General features: G+C 29.3%; 1 protein-coding gene across 1 annotated transcript in view; it reads left to right on the top strand.

The window, feature by feature from the left end:
- The window catches only part of LOC107449819 (uncharacterized), a 156,536-nt gene that overhangs the window by 61,585 nt on the left and 71,184 nt on the right, over positions 1-23,767 (top strand). Inside the window, exon 2 of the mRNA XM_021144720.4 lies at positions 7,568-7,715. Coding sequence (XP_021000379.3) covers positions 7,568-7,715 — 148 coding nt within the window. The remainder of the gene's footprint in view (positions 1-7,567; positions 7,716-23,767) is intronic.

The raw sequence follows: 23,767 nt of genomic DNA, 5'->3' as shown, positions 1-23,767 counted from the left end.
CTTAAAATGAATGTCTAAAACGCAAACATTACATGTAAAAGGAAAAATAAAAAGTGAAACCAGCAAGTCTCACGCGAAAATGTATTTTGATTCCACATCTTTCTTATCTTTTAAGCCACTATTGTTTCTTGACATAGTTTCTCCGTGGAGTACATTATGTAACAAACTTCGATTAAAGAATGCGGGCTTCCATTATAACCGCTTCCTTTTTTCCCTCCGCCAGCATTTTATCTTTGTTGTTGGCGTCATGAAAGTCTTTGGTGTAAAATAACTGTTTAGGAAGTTAACTAATGCAACAGACCTGGTGCAAAAATTACTCTGGGCACACATTTCTTGACGAAATTCATGTTAAAGAGATACCAAATCTCTTTTTTTGGAATATTAAGGCTTCTGCTGAAGATCCTAGAATAGTAATAATTTTTGAACCCTTAAAAAGTTGTCGTTTAGAAAATCTTTGAGATATGAAAGTCTAAAGAGATACAGAATAAGTTGGAAGTTAAAACTTTCACTCGAATATATTTTGAGTTTAATATGAGAAATATTAGTTAGAAGTTTATACTTTGCCTTGCAGTTTACGCTTTACAAAGTGTAGGTCAGATATGTAAAATATTTTAGTTGAATAGTTAAAATTTATTTCATGGAAATAACTTTAAAATGTTTAGTTTCATCACAGTTTAAGAGAAATAAAATAAGTAATATTTGATGAATAGAATTCTGATGCATGGGGCTTTCGAATTTCTTCTTAAAAGAAAAACTTATGAAAATAATGAATTCATAAATTCTATGTGATTTGAATTAAGTTCTCCAATTACAAGTTTGGATTTATTTAAACCATCTTTGCAAACTATTAAACCAAAATTTTATTGTTTAGAAAAAAGCCTTATTACCACTCAAAAAAGTACTGCATGAAAAATTGTTAGGGGATAAATAAGCAAAGATAGTGAAAGAACATGTAAAAGTTAAATTTCAAATATATGACTTTTTTAATATTTGATTGATCAGGAACTATTCGATCGACCTCGCGCAAATTTGTATTCTGCTTGCCATGTATACTTACATTCTTTGTAAAAAACTGTATACCTAAAAACTAAAATTTTTTTCGACTATCATTAAAAAAAACAATACAAATTTATAAATATTAACAAAAATTTATTTTTTGCATCTTGGGATAAACGAATTTTATAGTTATTTACGAAAATTTTTCAATTCGCTTGAAATGTTCTTGAGATATGGCGAAATAAGCAAAAAGTAAAACCATATTTCTTAGATTGCGGTTATCCCCTATATTTTTGAGGTCAGAAATCCGAATCCGACAACGAACGGCATGTTTATTCAGATAGATACATAGATAGAAAGATAGATCGATCGATAGATAGATAGAGAGAGAGAAGAGAGAGAAAGTACGCTATTTATTAATTAGCATATTTGAGGTCACTTTTTAGGACCATCATGATTGAATCATAGAACATGAAGATCTGATCATTGGATCAAAAGATATACAAAATAGTTAATTTTTTTCGCGCATTGTACGTAAAAAAATATGATGCTTCTTGACGAGGAAAGGCTCTTTCAGATATTTAAGTTGACATTATCGGAAAATGGTCTCTATAAAATTACACTTGTAGATAAATATAAATGATATAAGTACAATATTTCATTAAAATTTTGCTCGCAAGTCTTTCAATGTGTGCTTGTAAGCTCAACGAATAAATAAAAAAATTGTGAAATTTTCAAAGACATAATTTATCACTTTGAACTTAACCTGCGAGCTTGATAGTCATCTAAATAACTTTACTTCTTTAGAAAGTGACTCTATATTGTTTCACAAGTACGTCTCAGCCAATTTAAACCACTCGCTGAGGATTTAATTATGCATATCATAAATTGTGGGAACTCTGATTCTGACGTTATTCCCACTGCTCCAATATACCTCCCAGATGATTCAGTAAATCAGATGATATTGCAACCCAATCTAGATGTAATAGATTGTCAGAATTTTCCTAAACTAGCCACGTATTCTTAAAAACCGAGGAACTTTTCTTTTGTCAATTTGAAATATAAAGGTATAAGCATGATGTTTTTCATAAAGATGTTGACTGAAAAAAAATCCAATTATACTAATTGCTAACATTCACATATTGGTTCATATTAGTGATTATCTCAATGAGAAGATTGAATCCATGTTAAGAATTATAGTCCCAAAATATCAACTGTATTTCATAATGATTTTCCTGATTTCTCTAAGGGCAACTAATACTTTAGGTGGTGAGCTTACTTAGAATATCTGTAATTTTCCAGTAATTCAGTAGCAATACAGAAACCATGAACTTGATAATGTTAATACTGTAAAGTTTAAAGCACACAAACACACTGTTTACACAGACAAAATGTAAGTTCTTGTTCTTCAATTTTCCATACATTTTTTTTACACAATTTTATTGGTTCTGTATGACTTATCCTCTCCTGAAAACATTTCAAAACATTTGTTGCATGAAATACACTGTTAGAAATTTCTCAGAAAAATTCTTAAGTACCAATTTATATAATAGTTATTTTACCATATTCAACCAAATCAGTCAAATGACCATAAATAAGATGATATTCAAAATGTTAAGTGTGAGAAGAAATGTTCCCTGATTGTTTATACCAAATATGGTTTAACAACCAGAACTCTATCCACGCCAACTAGGCCAACGTTATGAAGCCATTTTGTTCCGTGCAGTTGCGCACTACATCCTGTTTCAGCGGGAGCTAATCGGTCAATCTCACTGCTGGCTGAACAGGGGTTCGAATCCCATAGTTAATACCATAATATTTCTTCCTTTCATTCAATGCATAAAAGTTTCCTGTGTCCTACATTGTTAAATCGGTGACCCTAAACTATTAGAATACGAAACTATCGCTCACGCATAAATGGCCCAGAACCCATAGAGCTCTAGTGTCCGTTTAAGTTTTATTTTTATGGTTTAGAAACTATTCCAATTGTAATTGGTTACAAAACCATGTAGTTTTGTATTCACGGATATTTAACTTTGTTATTAATGGTGGTTGAACCAGTTGCAAAGCGATTTAAAAACCGTAAAGGTAAGGAAATGTTCCTAACCATAAACTTTATGACTAATCGGATGGGCAGTCTTGCTGCTGGCTATTTTGCCTTAATTTCATAATTGAAATTCTAACAGTTTTGAATTTACTTTCAACTATATGCGATTAAAAGTTATGTAATCTAACACTCGAATAATATATTACATTGATTACCATACATAATTTATAAAATTCATGAAACGCAGGAATAGAAATAATTGCTTGTTGTTGCATTAAAAAGAAATTGCATGATTCTAACATTAAATCAAGTAGAACACTGGTGAATCTGACATTAGTTACAGATCCGCGTTAATGCGGTGTGCCATTACTCACTGTTGCCAGAGACAAAAAGAGGAATTAAATCATCCGCATTGTCCCGAAAGAATAGGTCGATGTCCTTCAGTGGTTGACTTGGACCAGACGATTACGATTAACTTAATCGCAATGTGTATGTTTACGCGTGTGTGGAATTTTCGCGTAGTGGTCTTTTCTTTTCCACAATATTCTTTTTATCCAGATCACGTCGGAAACATTTATTTCTCTTTCCTTTTTATTAGATTAGAATAAAAGAAAAGAAATGCTTTGTAGAAAAAGTAAAATAAAATGAAATGGACTTTAAAAAAAGGGAGAATTTTATTTTCAGAAAAGAAAAATTTCTCGGTTCCATTGTTTTTGATCTATCACTTTGTTGTTTTTTTTTCTCTGGGAAAGCGAGAATGGGAATTTTAAAAATAGATTAAAATATTAATGAAATAAATATATAGAAAGTTATTCAAGATAAAAAAAAATAATACCGGAGCAAAATTAAGTTAAATTGGTATTTTTTTAATCTCATAAATGAAAACTGAGGGCTAATATATTGTTAAAAGAGCGAGAGAGATTTTATTTACGTAGAACGATTAAAAAGAATGCTAATTCATAAATCTTTTTAACGATCTTTTCACTCTAACTTGCTTTATTTATCATAAAGGGAGGATTAAAAAACAACAGAATTTTCAAATGAAAAAAAATGTTCCTTTTTCATAAATTAATTATGAAAGGAGAAACAAAACGTGCCTTGATCAAGGAAAAAAAAAAGATTTACCGTGATTAATTATTATATATTAAATGGTTTAATTCCCTAAATAATTAGAATGATTTACAGTTGTTCTATCCTATTTGTATGTTTAATACAAAAAGCATTTCTAAAATATAAATAAAAACAATCATTTGAGTCTAGCTCCAAATAATTTCGAGGAGAACGTAAAATAATTTAATTAAATTATTCTTTTTTACATTAACGCTTTTTTTTATTAAAATTTTCTTTTCTTTATTATAATAACGTTTTTTTCTATTTTAATAAAACATGAAAATCTTAAACTATATTCCCTTTATGGTGTTTTTTCTGACATTTGTTTCATCTAAGTCTTAATTAATAACTGAAGTATTTTCGAAACGTTGTAATTTTTATATCAACAGTAACCAGAGAATATGCAGATAAAAATCTCTGCAGTGGTTGTATTCAAGACCCTAAAGAATTAAAAGAATAAAAGTGTATAAGTGCATTTCGGAGTAACTGTTTCGAAATGTACATAAATCTAAAAAGATATGGTGGAATTCATTATTTCCTAGTACGTATAATAACAAAACTTAATTGCCGGGATGGGGTGAATGCATTTCCACGCACCCTGGAGAGTTGGTGAGAGACTAATGTCGTTAACATTTCTACGAGTTAGCATTTCTACGAATAAAACAAGATTCCAAGGCATCAAGATGAGCTGATGTGACAGGGGTGAAAATAATTTTAGTACTTTCGAAATTGAATTTTTGCCCAACATTAATATTTGCTTCATATTGACTTCTTTTTCAAATTTTCCTAATTTATATTAATATTTCATACTAGGAGGCTCCGCCCCCTGCTCGCTAACGCTCGCCAACCCCCAAGAATTGCTACGCAATCCTATGTGGTTCACGCCGTGAACCATGGCTCGCTGCGCTCGCTCGCCAATGAACACAATGTTCTAGCACAAAAACATAGTATATTATCATCAAAGACATAGTATTGTACTTATGTAGAAGAATTCTATCGATGTTCCTATTGGCTTTTAAAAAAGTATATTAGCTTTTAAAAAAATATATTATCTAGATTGTACATGGTGAAAAAATCAAAACGTTGGCTAAATGAGAAACATATTAGCAAAATAAATTATCAAATATTGCAGTTATGCGCCTAAATTCAACTAAATGTTTATAATAAATTAGTTAATACTAGAAATTCTGAAAGTTTTAGAAAAAATTTTTTTATTTAAAAATATAAACTTTACCCTAACTTTTATTTGTGAGATAATAACCCTCAAAAAGTCTTTCATTTTCAAGAACACAAAAATTTGTTTTATCACCAAATGAAATATTTTTTGGTGATCAGCATTATTGATTTGCCAGAAGAATTTCTTTCTTTGGCCCAGAAGTAAGCATTACAATAACTACATTGTTCCGTCATTGAGCCAATATTATACTCTTCGACATCTACTGTTACATCTTGAACACTTATTATCGCACTTGATCTCTGCAATCTACGTCTTTCATAACATTCCTCAACACTTTCTTGGGCTCTTCGAACACGTTCTCTTTCCTTACGTTTAAAAGCCCTAGCAGCTTCACTAATATTCTGCATTTTAAAGCGTGAAAATTCAATGCATAAATAAATGCGAAATATAAAAAAATTCAACGCATTCAATACAAACACTTAGACGTTTTTTAGACGTTTAGGTAACTCCCAGTTGAAAAATATCAATTCAACAGCGGCCTTTTAAAGCATTCTCACTCTAATTAATTAATTAATTCCTAATTGAGTTTAAATTAAATATTATCATGTTTTAAGGCTATGAATCTGAATTGAACAACCTGATAATGCTCACTCTGGTTATTGTTTCCGTTTTTAAAAGCGCTATATGTTGAGCCACCTCTTCCAGATTTGCCATGTGACATTTTCAGCAGCAATCATTGGTTGATTTTCTAACGTTGCCATTCGGGGAGTTGTAATGAAGCTTTTTTTTGGTGCCGTGTAAGAGAAATATATATATAGATACATCATTGGGAGGAAATAATACGGATATATCGATGGTGCTCTTCAAGTCTAAATTTTATAGTGCATTTTGTTAGCTCGATATAGTCAAGGTCGATATAGACAAGGAACGTGGTAAATTAACCAGTGACAATCGAAGATAACAGAATCTTCAAAAGACATAAATTTGATTTCTTTAACAATCCTAAAAATGACTTAAAAACGGGAGAGGGTATTATTAATTTTATAAGAAACGGGGGAAAAAGTGGTTAAATAAAAAGTTCTCAGTTAAGATAAGAAGAAGGGAGGCTTTTGGGTCTTCAATTAGAATTTCTTCATATCCTTACAATGTTTGCTTTTCAGGGTTAGTTACGGTGATACGAGTAGTTTGTAGGTAATATGCAAAAGAAATACGATATTTTGTATCCGGATTTCCAGTTTTATAGAAAAAAAAATCAGTATTTGAATCCGCATTACGGAAACACATGCTATTTAAAATAATTGTTATTGGACTTAACAAGCTTACTCTGGAAAAAGTATTGACTGTAAACAAAATGGAAAATATTCGACTTTGTTACCACGAACTCCGAGCATTGTATTTGAATGAGGCTACGTTTTGTTTCACTCATTATCAAAAGTATTTAAAGTTACATGAAATTTTCTGTTTATATTTAAGAATGAAAAACTATATAAATTTAAAGGAATTTTTTGCATGAATTTTATTCTATATAAATTTAAATTTATTTATTTTTCTTGTTGTAATGATGTTCCATTACGTATTTTTCGATTTAACTTTTGTTCATTAACCATTGCAAAAATAAGTATTATATTACAAGCGGTGTAAGAATATATTAAAAGCTTTTAAAATAAATTTAATAGATTGATGGCACCATCATCGATCTATTAGATCGATGGTGGTGTATTGTTGATATGACGAGTTGACATCTATGGTGATGACAGATGTTGATGTACCGTCACGATAGATGGCTCCACCAGATAATTAACTAAGCCACATTCATTCACTTTGCGGTTCACTTGACAAAACTCAACTTAAGCAGGAGCTAACTTCATTGCCTATTAACTAATAAAAATGCTAAATAAATTTCATTAATTTAACATAATTTATTTCATTAATTTTCATAATTAGTCAAACTTTTGCCGCTTTGAAACCATGATAGTGATAGATGGTTAAAAAATCGCACAGTTCAGTATTCATGGTATTTTAAATATACCAGTTGAAAATGGTTTCAGAACTGTAAAGGTAAAAAAGTTCTTTACCGTAAACTTAGCGGTTAATTTGATAGACGGACTACTGCCGGTTGTTTTACCATAATATTAGAAGGAAAATGCTAACATTGTACCCTAAAGCGAATGGATCATAATGAATACTTTTTTTTAAATACAATCGAAATGCTTTACTTATTTGCTTTTCTTTTCCAGCGTCCAAGGGATGTGAGTTTCCAGCAAAGTGGACAGGAACTTGGTTCCAGAAAGGAGTCCATCCTCCAATTAAGATACAAAAAGACATATTTTCTTTCAAAGGGAAGTGCTTAGCATCAGATAGTCATATGTTCTATATTGAAGACTCGTAAGTGAATTTTTCTCTCTGATATAATTTAGAAAATGCAAAAAAATGTTAATTTAAAAACATTTAAAATTTTTCGTTTCTTCTGCGTTGAGTTGTGGTTTTCAGCAATAACGCCAGTGTTGCATTAAAAAAAAATTATTATTTTAACTGCGTCACAGCTGAATAACGCGAAACAGCATGCAAAAAGCACGAATAACATAGTGTGAGGAAAAATCTCGTAAAATTTATGTTTTTGATGTGGCAACTGGGTGGGTTGTTCAAAACCGTGAAACTTCGAAGTAAATCCATATACTAAGCGGTAACTTGTCAAGAAAATAGAACAATAAAATAGAGCAATAGAAGTCTTTTCCTCATAAGGTACATATTAAAATGAAAATAGCAAGTTCTTGTTCAATAATACACGAACAAATTTTCTTCGTAAAAAAACACGAAGAAAACTGAAGTCACAACCGTTTTTTAACGTACAAATTCAACTTAGCAAAAGTTACGAAATAAAACTGTAGTCACAGCAGATTTTTCGCATATGGGAACAAACTTTTTTTGAAAGTTACAACGTAAGCCTGTTCCCACACCAGATATGGATTTTTTTGTCAGCACTGTGTTCGGTGCAGACAAAAGCGTGCGTGTAGAAGTTGCTGAGTGTAGAATTCGTATTGACAAGTCATCGCCAAGATTTGAACCAGGGCCAACTCTTTGAGATGTGAATGTTCTGTCCTCTGAGCCACTGCGGCTAGGCTCTAGAATTATATTATAAATAAAAGTTTGAAACTGTCTTTACTTTAAAATTTTAAATATTAAAATCACATTTTAATGTAAAGACGTTTACATTAAAAAGGCGTTTACATTAAAATCGAAAGTGATCGTAATATGATTTGAGAAAACTTAAACTTATTAAGCGAAACTGTATGGCAAAAACTAGAATTGGAACAGGCGGTTTTAATCCGTTTATGATTAGGGTGAAAAACAAGTGCGAAACAATATTTTATCCACAATTTTTAAATTTTAGGTTAATTTATTTACATTCAATCGTCAGTTAACTTTAAAATGTCATAATTTGAATCGAAAAATATTTGATCTCAATTGTAATAAGATTTTGAAACCCTGTATTTGTTCACCACATATTTCAATGATATTTTTTAATATTTTTCAAAAACTGCAACATAATAATTATAGAATGACGGCTTCAATTTGCATACATAACTATAATTTCTTTTTCTCGGTGTTGTGTGACTCGAACACGCCTCAACTTTGAGCATTCAATAACCTAAGCCTATTTTAGAACTCTTTACCTACGCTTTCCTTTTATAATCGAAAATCAATAGCAACCAACCTACTCTTATTTAACTTTGCAATAACATAAATCGATTTGCATGTGTTAAGTTAGTATGTCAACATCTTTAGAGCTCAATTTCTGCTTGGGAAAAGTATTGTAGAGAACAGCTACCTAATTCCGTTTGCTACAATGCATTGATATCACCCTAGGCATGCATATTGTTTGGAATAATGACGTTCTACCTAAAGCTTTCAAACAACTATTCGAGTATAGAATGTTTAATTTAAAAGCTAATTTATAGACAAAATTCATCTCCATTTTGATGAGCTACCTCCATTTGAAATTTTTTGACATTTTATATTCGTTTAAAGTACAGAAATATTTACAATTATCCGGTATAGTAATGAATAGATTCAATGATATTGTTCGCATGTATATAGATTAGTTGGTTATTATACAAAGAAGCTTAAATGATTCATGCAATTTTGAGCGTAAACTAAATGTAATTAGACTTAACTGTTCCTTTACTGTGCAGTAATACTAAACATTAAATGCAAATTAATTTTACCTTTCGAATGTACTTAAAGTCTTTTATTTAAACATATCAAAATTATGCATATTTTAGTTAATGTAGTTACGCGAATTGATTAAAAATTTTACAGATATTTCACATTAAAGCTTTTATTTGTTTTCTTTAGTGAAAGTAATTATGATGAAAACACATTTAATAGTTAAATCTGAATTAGAAGTTTTGTTCCTCGCGGCTGAATATCATTTAGTTTACAATAAGTATATTTAATTTTAATAGTTATAGAACAATTTACGAATATCTCTGTTGCTGAAGAACTTTTACGTGCAATTATCGTTTATCACTCTATGAGAATGCGATTATTTTGAAATTAGAATAACTAAATAGTAAAGTACTCTTTTACTTTATATTGTTAAGCAATTTGAGATAGTTAGTTACGTTGCATATTTGTATGTGAAATGAGTAAATAATTCTTTTTATTGAATGCAGAGCTTTATATTTATTAATTACGCTGTTGTAAAATATAGTATCTTGTTAAGTGTGTAGATATTTTCAAGCAGTTGAGAGAAATCGAAACAACCATCGTAACAAGAAAGCATGTAAAATTTTCTTTTGATGCAATACAGTTGATTTATTTTGAAACTACTGAACTTGAAATTTTTCATTGTAATTTGAATGATATTAGTTAACGCATGTTATCCAGTTTCACACGAATTACAGTTTAATTGCAAGCTAAAACGTTTTATCCGTTTGGTGTCATAATTGATAACGGAGTTACCTTGCATTTTGAGTTGCGTTTAGATCTTAATTTTGTCTGATTTTGTGTTCTGAGTTGTTGAGTAATTTATTTGCGGTTAAATCGACGATGGATATCCACTGAGAAAAGAAGCATGGTCAAAGCTAATAGAATATGGTAAAATTTACTGTTTCTGGCTCTATGGGAAAACCAAAAAACACGGTAATTTTTACCGAATAGCTTTGGTAATGATAAGAGTAAAATTAGCAGAAAAATATAGTTTTATAATGGGTGCTAAAATTTGGTAGCTGTGGTAAAATTAGGTAATTTTACCATGATATCTTAGAGCATGGCATGAAAACCATTTATTCTATTAAGTTTACTTTTCAGTTTTGTATTTTTCATTAAACGTGTGGCAATTGGAACTCAAATTTTAAAAACCAGAAATTGCGGTATATCATTACTATATGAATGGAAAAATTATCTAATGAATGATTTAAAAAACGTATATTTTGGTTTAATTAACCATCAGAATTAGGATTAGTTTTTTTGTACTAGAAAAGTCGTTTCCATAGAGTAAGCAAATTTTACGTGAAATTTTTTTACCGTGTGGATTTAAGTTAGTAAATTTTGAAATTTAATGTGAAATTAAATATTATAATTTGAATGATATTATTTGACTTACATGTTGTAATTAAATTATAGCTCCATTGTCATTGGACCATTGCTAGGTCTTGTTTTTTCCTTTCTACGTACGGAGAAAAAAAAGCAAAAGTGTTTTTTTTTTTATCTATTTATTTTTTCACTGGTGTAGTCTTCCCATCTGAGTTTTTAGTGAAACTGAATGATAACAGATACAAATTCTAGGTAAAAAATTTGTGTTAACTAAAAATAACGTTGTGTGTAGTTTGAAACATATTTGTTGACGCATGGTACCGTGTTGCTAACTATGCAATGTATCATTGCTATTGAGCTATCTGGGTAAGTTTTGGGGTTTTCCTTAACCCACAACGCAAACAGGAAGCAAAATGTTTTCTTAGAAGGCAATTTTGCCCTGATAACTCATTCGGAAGTTGCATTGTTTTCTGAGTTGTGTTTAAACTTAAAAATTAATGGAAGAAATTAGTTAATAAAGTTTGGAATTACTGAACTTAACATTATGTATTGTAGTTTAAACGATTTTTGAATCATACCATGTTGTAGATGAAATAGAATACTGCTGTCATTGGTTTATCAAGGCAAGTTTAGTGGTTCTCCTTTGCAGTTTATAAATTTGCAAATAGAGCCAAAATGTTTCATCGGAGGACAAGCTTGCTGAGATAGTTGATTCGGCAGTCACTTGAGTAGTGTTTAGTATTTCACGATAACTGGATGAATTTTATGGGATTGAACTTAAATATTTGTCAATAGGAAGGCTGTGTGGACAGGTTGATTGTAAACTGGATATAAGAAGTCTCTCATCAATTATGAGCCATTAATATTGCGCTTTTATTTTTTAAAATAGCAAATATTTTTTATTGCTTCCTTGAAAGTTGTTTAGACTAATTGGATAACTGTAAGTGATGTCATCGTAGATAAATCGTGGCGTTTTGTCGATTCAGAAGCCAATCAGTTTCGACACACACGCGTGACGTTGTTTACAGTTATCAATTTAAGTCTTATTTAAATCATCTGGTTTGGCCACTTCTTCTCGAGTTGTAAGTGCCCAATTACAACAGAAAGCAAGCTTAATTATCATTATTATTATTTAAAATCCTATTCCGTGTTTTAAATCACTTGAAAAAACCAAGAAATATGGCAGTTGCTTATTAAGATTCGGTTAAAAACACTTAACACCATAAAATTAGTAAGAACTTAACAGCGCGTTACCTTGGCGACGATCTAAGTGTTTGGCAAGTTAGCATTTTCAAGGCTGAGTGTAATGCTGGATATCCTTAATCTAAAATCGATGCCAACATAAAAACGTGTTTACAAGCCTCCTTTCTAATGAAAACGGTTATTTGAACATTAAGGTTATCCAATTTTTCATTAGGGGTCTTAACTACATTATCTCAAGATTTTCCTTTTTTCTGCGTGGGACACGTCTTTGTTTAGTCTGCAACGACACTGTTGACTTTACCTAACTCCGGAACAAACAATGGACACAAAAGACTAAAATGAAGGGAATTGCAACGCCCTGGCGCTGCTGCAACTTTAGATAAATGAGGTAATTTTCGAAGGTGACGTGTTTTTGTTGATACCACAGCTTAAGACATTGACGAGAACATATTAATTCATTAATGCTTTGTGAAGGCTCGAAAGCGTATCTTTTTAATATTTATGATCCAAGGATCTGCTTATGCTTTTTAATTACCGTGTTTTTTGTTGTTGTTCAGAGATAGCGACCGTTTTCCTACCTTTTGTTTACCAACATTTATAACCTTTATTTGCTTAATGAAAGAAGGTCGATTGTAGTGTTTTATTCCAAACGTTGTCGCTTGGAATTTAATGTTGTTAGGTAGAACGAACGTTTGTTTTATTTGAGTGCAAAGGCACAAATTAGTAGACATGCCTTTAAAAATGTAATACTTATCTATTTTTAGCTTTATTTTTAGTTTCTGCTTTGCGTAAAGATATTAGAATATTGATATCAACTGTCAAAAAGTAACGCGATTAGTAATAAATGTGCAATGAGAAGAAAAGTATGGTCAAAACTACAAGAATATGGAAATCTTTACTCTCTTTCTGGCTCCATTGATTCTCCATAAAGAACGGTAAATTTCACCGGTGTTAATGGTTTTGGTTAAATTAACAACAAAATGTGGTTTTATACGGTGTGATGAAATTTGGTAATTTTATCATGATATCTTAGAGCACGGCATAAAAATCATTGATACGGTTAAAGCAACTTGTATTTTTGACTAAATATATTATAATTAGAATTATAATTTTGAAAACCAGAATTTATAGTAAACCGGAATTGTAAAACAGAATTTATTGCAGTAAATTTAGAAAATGTAACAATCGAATTGTTTAAATACCGCATATTTTAGTTTCATTAACCAGAATTTTTTTTTTACCAGAAATATTATTGCTATACATTACGGTAATTTTGCCAGAATATTTTTTCCGTGTAAAATTTTGTAAAAATTTGCTGCTTTTTCCTGCGCACAAAAATATGTTGTTTTTCTCTTAAATTAAATGCTATTTTGTACTGATGAATTTTTCACGAGAGCTTCATTTTTACTAATGTTATGATTTTGTTATTTGAGTTTCTCTTTTTTGCTTTTGAGAAAAATTAATAATTTTAGATAAGAAGACGGAAAATGCAAATGATAACCTATTCCGAGTTAATAAGAAAGATGGATATTAAAAAGGTTCAGATTGTGTTATTGTGTTCAAGTTGTGTTATTAAAATATTTATATATTTATTTTTCAGATCAAAAAGATATTTCTACATGCTATAAAATTAAGCTATAACTGCTATTTTTAACAGGATATAGACCAAGAATTTTCGACGTCTGGCTTACTTATTTCGAATAATTTTCATTGGCTATTATTTTATTTTAAATGTAAGCAACCAATTATAGAAATTTATTATTAATGATATTCTTTTTTCAATTTGAAAAATGACGTCCATTATTTCTTTGCTATTTTATTGTTTTAGAAAATTCAGTGTTTTGTTTATTTCATAACTTTTTTTTTTCTAAAATGAATTAAATTAATTTACAGCGTTATTTTCATTGCCTGTTTTAAAAAGAATTTTTTATCCCACTTCTTGTGAGTGAAATTCATTTAAAGGCAATTAAATTATTGTATAAATTTAATTCAATTAACTATTGTATAAAAAGAATTTTAGAATAAAGCACTTTTTGAAAAAAAATTAAACACAAACAATTTTATTTTTAGCTTAAAAAGCAAAATGTTAAAAGGTTATTGTATTGTTCTTAAGCCTATAAATAATAGATAATTTTTAAGACGAGTACTTTATACTACTTTGTTCTTAACTCCTGAGCAGTCTTTTATATGATTCAAAAAGAATTTTTTTTTCAAGATTCTTACAATTCTGAAAAAGCACTCCACAAATCTACAGAGTTGCTTAAAAGCCTTTAAAAACATCTTTTACTGAAGTGTAGTCGACAAAAAAAAAGTAATTCCACTTACAGACTTAAAAGCAAGAGGAGAAAATTTTGAAAAGTCACGGAGAAAACGTACCTCAAAAGCTTATTAGATTTATCTAAATGTTACCATAATTGGTTTTTCTCTCCAAAACCCTGTTTCCCACATTTGTAAACAAATAGCAACTCGATGGTGCTTTTACTTCACAAAATTAAGTAAGTTATAATACCTTCTAATATCTTCTTTTGTGAAGTTTCGCTTCTTCGCTACTTTCGAAAAGTTTTGCTACTAATGGCAAATTTTATTGGTCTAAAAGCCGCACTTTATAGAATAGTCACTTAGGATTGAGATTTGGAGCGTTTTTAAATAAATACTTTGCTTTTTTACTTTTACACTTCAATGATTTTATTCAAAAGTTTATGGTTTTGTGGTGGATGGTTTTTCACAAAAGGATTACATTTTCTAAATAAATAAGAGCATAATAGTTCTATGTTCTATTCATTTATCTTAGCACGATGTCAATTTAAATAATGATTTCATCTTGAAGTATGTATTGAATGAAATAAATATTTTAAAGTGAGGTTTTTATCTGAAAAATTTAATCGGCTTAAAACTAGTATAAATATTTTCAGTCATTGCGTTTTGCAAAAAAAGAAAAAAACAAAAAAAAATCGAAATATTGACAACTTGAAAAAAATTGCAGATTAAAATATTTCACTAAAGTTTCTTCATAACTTTCGAAAATAGACCGATTTTAATTCACCATGACTGAAGTTATATATTTATTTTAAAAGAAGATACTATTTCTATTGTTTTCAAACAATATTTAAGAAGAAACTTGAATATTTTCAGTTGTTAAATTTGTGTAAGTAAGAAACTAGAAATTATGAAATCTCTGTTCTATTCTTTTATGTAAAAATCCAAAAGTAATTTTAATGAGTTTATAACTACAATTTATAAATATTTTGCGATCAGTTTTTAGAATCAGTTTATTTTTCTCAAATAATTAATGCAAATATTCATGAAACTTTTTCTTTTTAAGCTTTTGGAATTTTATTGTCTTTTTATTTATTTATTTAAAAAAAATGCGCAGATATATCTGCACATGTTTTCGATTAACAGAATCTAATTGTCTTTTTTTTCTTTCTGCAATTCTGATTTTGCTTTTACACACTTGAAAAATATTTGCAATTTAGTGTATTAATTTATTAATTTATTCAAACATTATGCATAAATAAATTATTTTATTAATGAATTTTTACAAAGTCCAGTATTATATTAATATTCGCCGAAAAAATTTGGTTATGCATATTCATATTTATGTTTTAAATACATCTTGCTCTGAGGCATACAGTATTTGTTAAAGAAAATATAAATACTGTTATTAATCTCTTACGTGGTGATTAAACTAAAAACTGGGAATTTTATTAAAAAAATAGACAAATTTTGAAGGAAAAATCTCAATTTTTACACAAAGTAGACAAAATTAAATTTTTGTTCATTTTCTATCTAATGGAAAACATTTATATAAAAAAAATGCTTGGAGAGTTACGTTTATTTTAACTTTTTTTCGGTAAATGAAGAAATGGCACAAGCTGCGTTTTCAACAGAGTGAAAAAAATATAAATTTTTATTTGGGATATACTGTTTGGCCATTTTAGGATTTTTCTTATACTAACAGTCATTTAAGAAACAATCTGGAACATAAATGGGATATTTTGTATTGTGGAATGTCATTTTTTTTCGTGATATTACGAGTATATTTCAATAAAATAGCATTTAAACGCTCATAGTTTTTTTAGATCTTCCAATAAATATTATTTCTTCAAAGTAGTAAAATAAGAACAAGCCATTCTATACCACATAATCGCTTCAGGAAACTCTGATAATGTCTGTTTTTATAGATATCAATAAGGTGCAAAAAATATTTCCTATCCCTGAAAGCAATAACACAAAGACTTATTGTTATCAGAGGACACACTTGTTTTGCTTTTATGATCTTTACTACTTTCTGTTCTTTCTCACCTAACTGTTTGGATATGGAAGGAAAAGCTTATTTATATTATGAATTAATATATATAAACGCACTTTAATCAAAGCTAGAGAAAATATTTTCCTTCCTTTTGCCTTAAATATTTTCATAACCCTTAGGAGTTAGCTATATTTGTATTTTTGATGAGGAATAACATTTAAATACAGACGTGTAAAACACTTTGCCGGAATAGGTTTAAATATTACGTGACTTATATTGCGTAATTTGTTTGTTTTAAAACGTTTCTTAGAAGGTGCAATTTAACTAAGCCATGAAAAACATATTATCTACCTATTGTCATTTTCTCATTGATATTCAAAACGAATGTGTATTGATTATAAAGCTAAGATGCTCAATAAGGCTACAAACTCAAACTTTACGTATTTTTCTCCGTTATTGACAAAATTGTTTACTGGGAAAACTCTCAGGCAAAATTTCGTCAAATAGAGGAAAATTACTGTCTCACTTAATTCAGGATGCAACATGTTGATTAACACATCTAATCGTTAAATAAAATGTGTATGAGTTATAATAAGTAATCAGTCATAGCCAGAAATCGAAGCGGAGAACTTCGTTTAAAGAGCGACTGCCCTTGCCTATGTACTATTCCTTCACACATTGCAATCGGTTTCAAAAATTAGAATTCAAATTTACATTGAATAATGGGATTATTAGATTATCCATATCTAATTGGATATCTCACATCTACACATGGTCACCAAAAAGAAAGGTTGACTGAATCGATTTCTTTCAGTGCGATAAGTTTGAATGAAGTTTTAAAAGCATAAAATCTCTACTCCTTTGCTTAACTTATATACATATATTTTAAAAATTAAGTGACGTATCTATCTTTAAATAGGTTAAACTTTTTTTCACAATTTTTCAAGAAATTGTTGTTTAAAAATATTTCTTCGAACAGCCCTTTTTTTCCCTACAAAAACTAACTTTAAGGTAGCATTTACTTCATTTGAATATTTTTATTTAAGTTGAAGGAATTTATTTTGACAAGATATTGTATCATAATTTAATGACGCATTTAATCTTTGATCTTATAAGCTTATCAAATATACAAGTTATAGTGCATTTTTAAATAATGCGCCTACAAAAACATTCTGATTAAACGCCACAGCACTGGGATACAAACATTTCATCATTATCTTCGCTTCATCTCTTCATTAAATTTCTCATATATGCTGAGAAGAGAAAATAATTTCTTCTAGAATGTTTGATCCAATTGCACATGCAATTATTAAAGAAGATCTCAGTTGTCGTGCACCAATTAGGTTGAAAATGCAATTTTTGAAGACTAAATTAAGTACATTTAATGATAGATGCCGCGATTGAAAAATTCTTTTCCATTCATTAAAAATTTGAATTGGGGGACAGTAAGAGCTTTATTTTAATAACGGTTTTTAATCTAAAATTTTTGTTATTTTGTGAGAGGAAAAAAGAGCTCTGTACTGAGTTTTTGAAATATTGATCGAATTTTCTGGGGGTTTGCATCTTGTGTCTAGATAATAATATATATTACGCTTTCTTTGAGGTGTAATAGACTAAACTTCATGCAACTCCATATTGAGATTAATTCTTTTTGACTAATTGCACCATTATTAAATTGTTTAAGAAATATTCGAGCATATTAAGGAAAACAGAATAAAAAAATGCAATTTTTTTAAACGTTGCTTATTGGAAAAAGTTTTGCTTGTACCTTTCAATAAAATGGGGATTTGTTTGATCTAGTGTAATGGTTTTGAATGATTATTCCCACTGTAAGGTATTACTAATTAAAAGGCTTCATTGTCTTCTAAAATGTATAGATGGAAAAAAAGTCGACGTATATAAAATAGGAATCCATTCCCAAGCCTTACCAGTCGTGAATGAGAAGAAGCAAAAGTGATTTGGAGTATAAAATGTAAAGTTGCCAACTAAAAATGGAAAATAAAAGTGAGAAAATAAAACTAGAAAAAGCACTGTAGCCGAGAGAGAAACAAAAGTACAGATGAAAAAATAGAACAACAAAAACCATTGTGACCTAAAAGGACAAATCAGGATAAAATGCACTTTCACGTGTTAGGAAGAAGTGACTGGGGTAAAAGAATTTTTGGCATAGCCGAAAATTAGTTTAAGTTCAAGATTCCAACAATGTGAAGTATTTGATGAATTAGCGTACTTTTGATATCCATCATGTTCCTTAAATTTAAATTTTAAAACTTGTCTGATTTTCCGATGTAGCCAATAACTTTTTTTTCACTCTCGGCTGCAGCAGTTTTTCTAGTTTTTTTTTTCTGATTTTATTTTCAAATTTTTATTGGTAACTTTGCGTTTGAAATCTCAAACCACTTTTGTTTCTTCTTAATCGCGCCTAGCAAGTCTTGAGAATGGGCGCTTATGTTTAGAGGCTTGAAACATGTCAAGTTTTATTTCCATTCACATATTTTTGAAGCTAATAAAGCTTAATGGTATATTGCAGACATAATTTCAGAAAGTTTAATCTGAGTTATTTGAATAAAAATCCGAATTAGCAAGGAAAATTCGTGTTAATTAAAAGAAAAATGTTTTCCGCCTGGTTTCATATTTTAAATCTGATGTGATAATAACTGATATCTATTATATATAGGTGTTTGAATTTTAAGAATGCTCGCATTGTACTCATTCTTAATGATTTAATATTTTTCGCTGACATGGTACTTGGAAATATATTTATTTTAAAGAAAGTTATTTCACGGAGAAAACAATTCCTTTGAAATTTCCGTACTGTATGGTAATGACCTTTATGTTTAAAAAAAACTCTAATTCTGATTAAAAAACCAAAACAGACGGTATTTGAATCATTAATTTGGTAGGTTTCGTATTCACATGGTAATGGTTTATCGAAAAATTTGATTTAAAAAATTATAGCTGTTATTGCAGCGCATTTAAAAATATAAATCTAAAAAGTAAATTTAACCGAAAAGTTGGCTTTAATGAAATTTTCTAAGATATCATGATGAAAATACCAAATTTTAACTCATTTACCAAATTTTATCACATATTATAAACTTATATTTGATAGTTAATTTTTCCCTAAATTAATTACGTAGCGCTTTGGTAAAAATTTCAGAGTTATTTTTGTGTTTCAATATAGCCAGAAAGAATTTAAATTTTACCGTATTCTGGTAGTTTCTCTTTTCCCGCGGTGTTAGAACAATAACCTTTTTTTCGCTTATTGTATGATAAATTCTTCATTTCTATCTTATCAAATTGTTAAATTGTGAATTTATTAATTGTTATTAAATTGAATCTTACTTCTTTAGTATGGTTTTGTGTCTCAGAAGTGAACAGACAAATCTCATTCCATCTGTAAATGCTACTCTATAATTAGTATTATGCATAAACCCTCTTGACTAGCGAAAATTACAAAAAAAAATTCACATATGAAAATAACACACTTTTTTTGCATATTTTTTAAACACATTCAATTATTTAACTTATAATTTAAAGAATTAATGAATAAGTTTATAAATATATAAGAATTTCCTGCATTTGTTTATTTACAATAAAAATTAATGAATAAAATAATAAGCCTAATTTGCATTTTTTAAAAATATTAACATATGAAATTTTATTATTATTCAAGTATTATAAATATCTAGCAATTTTCCTTTGTGTAAAATTATGCAAATATATAAAAAATAAATGAACGCATTTTGCACGAAATAATTCGTTGGTAATATGCAAATATTTACATTATTTATTGCTTTTCAACAATATCAGCCGCAAAATATTACCAGTATTGGTAAGGACGACAGTTGTAATGCTTTGTGTCTTTGTCAGGAGAGTTTTTATGTACTTATGTGAAATATACAAAATGTTTAACATCAACCCGCTGATCCAGTTCTAAAATTACTGATGCAATTGTTACCGATGATGATCTCAACAGACGCCGTGGATATGGCATAAAATCGATTATAGCTTTGATGTATGGCGTGCAACCTGTGTTTCATTTGGCATGTTTTATTAATTGATGCCCATAAAACGTTTATACATATTCTTTATATTTTTTTCTTTTTTTTTAATGGCGGGCCTTGGAACTATTGTCCAAGAACAACTTGGAACTATTGACGTGGGTGACGCTGCCCTTTTATAGGGCGGGTCACATTCACACACAATAACACGCAAAAGAGAAAGGACATAGAACACACACAGAGAGAAAGAGACATCCATGCTCTGAGCGGGATTCGAACCCGCAGTCAGACGCGCTAACCACTCGGCCACTGGTCGGCTATTTTTGAAATGTTTATGTACTTATTTTAATTTTTCTTTAAACTTGAAATTTCAAAGAGACCGTTTTGACGCGCTGTATATTTTAGAAAACAAATTTCTAACTAATTAGATTCAATTTTAATTCCTCAATAATTTTTGCATGTGACTAACTCGAACCTTCAGTTTTAAAGTATAGTTTCAAATGTTTTTTTTAACTCCTATTTCATACCAAAATTATTCTGATTAAAATAAATATTTTTTCTCGGTCAGATAAGAGCATAAGTTAAATAAAATGTGGAAAGAAACCATAACAATCCACAAAAAAGAAGATAAATAAATTTTGTTCAAGTTGCTGAACATATCGACAGAAATATGTAAATGTCCAGAATGCTTTTAATAAGTCCAGAAAGCAGTAATGTCCAGACTGCATTCATTGACAACTTTTAATAAGTCAATGAATGCAGAATGCAGTAATATGTCCAGAATGCTTTTTTTTAGCGTTTTACGTTTCATATTTTTGCTTTTTTTTATGGGTTTGGTTAAAAAATGTGAAAGAGGAAAAAATATGGAAAACTTATAACGCCTTTTAATGGTAACTAAACACATTTAATTTCTTCCCCTTATTTCTAGTAAATTTTTTAAGCTAAACGAAATAAAAATAAAAAATATCTTTATCTAATGCTTTTTGGGAAATTATGGATAAAAAAATTTATTTATTGATCCACTGATTTGCCTTTGTCTACACTGTAAAAACCTTTGGGTCAAATCACCATAAAGTGCACCAGCACAATGCCGGTACGTCTTACCATAAAATCCCCTTTTGCTGGAACATATTACGTAACAAAAAAATCTGGCATAGCTTAGTTTTTATAGTAATAATTACCGTAAAATCACCGAATTACTCTACCTTAATAAATATAACTGTAAAATTGCAATAAAAATGGATTCTATGGATGATGCACCCAAAGTGCCCATATTTTATACAGTAATCCAATATATTTTACAGTTTATGTGATTTGTCCACTCATTAATAGACTGATTCACTTATTCTTTGGTTTGTTTGCACATTAATTCATGGGTTTTCTAATTTATCAATATCATTGATTCATTGTTTTGATTCCTTCTATTTTTTTGTGAATTACTCATAGCTATGTCAAAAAAAAACATTTGTAGTAATGGTTTCCATAGCATTTCATTCATGGCTGTTATACGGCGATATACTACATAAGTTTATCAGCATTTAACAAGTCGCTTCCTGTCATTATTTTAAAAAAAAATCCCTACATTTTTTCTGTAACATCTTTTATACTCACTGAATTCAATATGAATGACATCATAGAAACAAACTCGACAGCTGGTATTGAACTCGGTTTTTCCTCACTTATTTCCCATGGTTACGACACAATCCAGGAATTACCGCTTGTCAAGATCGGATGTTCTTTAGAGAAGCTTTTGTTGAAAGCAACAACCATGTAGTTTACATGGAAGGGACTGAGTGACATTGCTAAGAATTTCATGAATCACTTGATCAAGGAAGGATTCAAGTTGAAGGTATCGCCTCCTCAGATTGACTTTACACTCGGAAAATCCTCAGTCAAGGAAGAAGGAAGGGAAAGTGCTAATGAACCATTCTTTCAAGAATTCCGATTTTTTTTTCTTCTTCTTCTTTTTATCCCGTTTTTTCTTACATTTACATTAGCTCTTGGATTTAAGTTCATTCAAGCAGTGTCGGAATTTTTTGGACGGAAAATGTAAATGAGGATTTTATTTTGCCAGTTCTTGTTTCAATAGAGAGGGAAAATTTATTCCGACGTGAAATTGGCTTCACTCTGATTTTAAACTCTTTTATTTTTTTTCTCCCCTCCTTTGATCGGAAGTCGGAAATCAAAGTATTTTGAATAAAGAAATTGATCAAGTCTCTCAAAATTGAATTTTCAGTTTTAAACTAACGAGGGATTTGTAATTCTTTGGTGGAGAGAAGTATATAAACATTCATTAAGGGAGGAATAAATTGTCTGGCGCTTGCGTCAAACTCAAATGTAATTTTTGTAGGCAAATCCAGTTAAAGTTTCTTGAAAAAAAAACTGAAGGTTTTTGATTTTTGTGAAACATTTACTCAACATTTGTAGCGTTTCTTTTAACATTTTTTTCCAATTTAGCAAAAGTATTTCAACCAAATATTTGTTAGGAGATTCTTTGAGCATATCAGCTGTTTTAAGACTAATCTTACAACAGATAAATTAAACTAAAGATAAATTTCATTTTTTATATTTAGTGATAGTGCCACAGCAAAAACTAATTTTTGGTACAATGTATGCTTTAAACAAACTTTCAAACTTAAAAAAAACTGTTTTATTTATAATCATCGATTCCTAAAAGGTAGATTGATTATTTACTTTTATTTTTCAGAATATTAGTATTTTTACTCAAGTGCAAAAAATGATATTAATACCTTTGAAAGTTAACTAAACGATTATGATAATTCTTCTAAAAGAGGTAGTAATATTTATATTCTCTTTTAAAGCAAAATAATAAAAAAACGATTTCAAGATATTTAAATTTTGCGCTTAACTTGATTGATGTATATTGAATAACAATATAAAAACACTTCGAAGTTAGCCTTGAGGAAGTACACAGAGAAAAATCATTTTGATTAAATTACCGTATTGTATGATAATCACCGTATTCTATGATTAAGAAAAACACCCAGTAATTCTGGTTAAAAAATCAAAAAATGCGATATTTAAATCATTCCTTTGGTGATGTTTCGGTTAATATTGTAATGATTTACCGAAAATTCTAGTTTTCAAAATTATCGTTCTTATTACTACACATTGTGTAAGAAACACTAAACTCACTAGCAAATTTCACAGAATAAATGGTTTTTATGCAATGTTCTAAGGCAGGGGTGGTGAACCTTTATTTATCAACGTGCCATTTTTTCTAAAAAAATATTTAATGAGGTCATAGACGTGCCGTCAAATAATTTTGACTTCGTAATTATTGGGAAAATAATAATACTAAATACTATCAATTCCAAATTTATTACGAATTTTTTGTTGTTGCAATGCATGAGTTATACGCGTAATTAAACTTAAAGTAACAGTGTGAGTTCTGTTGTTGCAGATTAGATGACAAATAA

Source organism: Parasteatoda tepidariorum, chromosome 8, assembly GCF_982258835.1.
Source record: "Parasteatoda tepidariorum strain Cologne lab strain chromosome 8, Ptep-v5.0, whole genome shotgun sequence".
NCBI lineage: Eukaryota > Metazoa > Arthropoda > Arachnida > Araneae > Theridiidae > Parasteatoda > Parasteatoda tepidariorum.
This window is presented reverse-complemented; position numbering and strand designations above follow the sequence as displayed.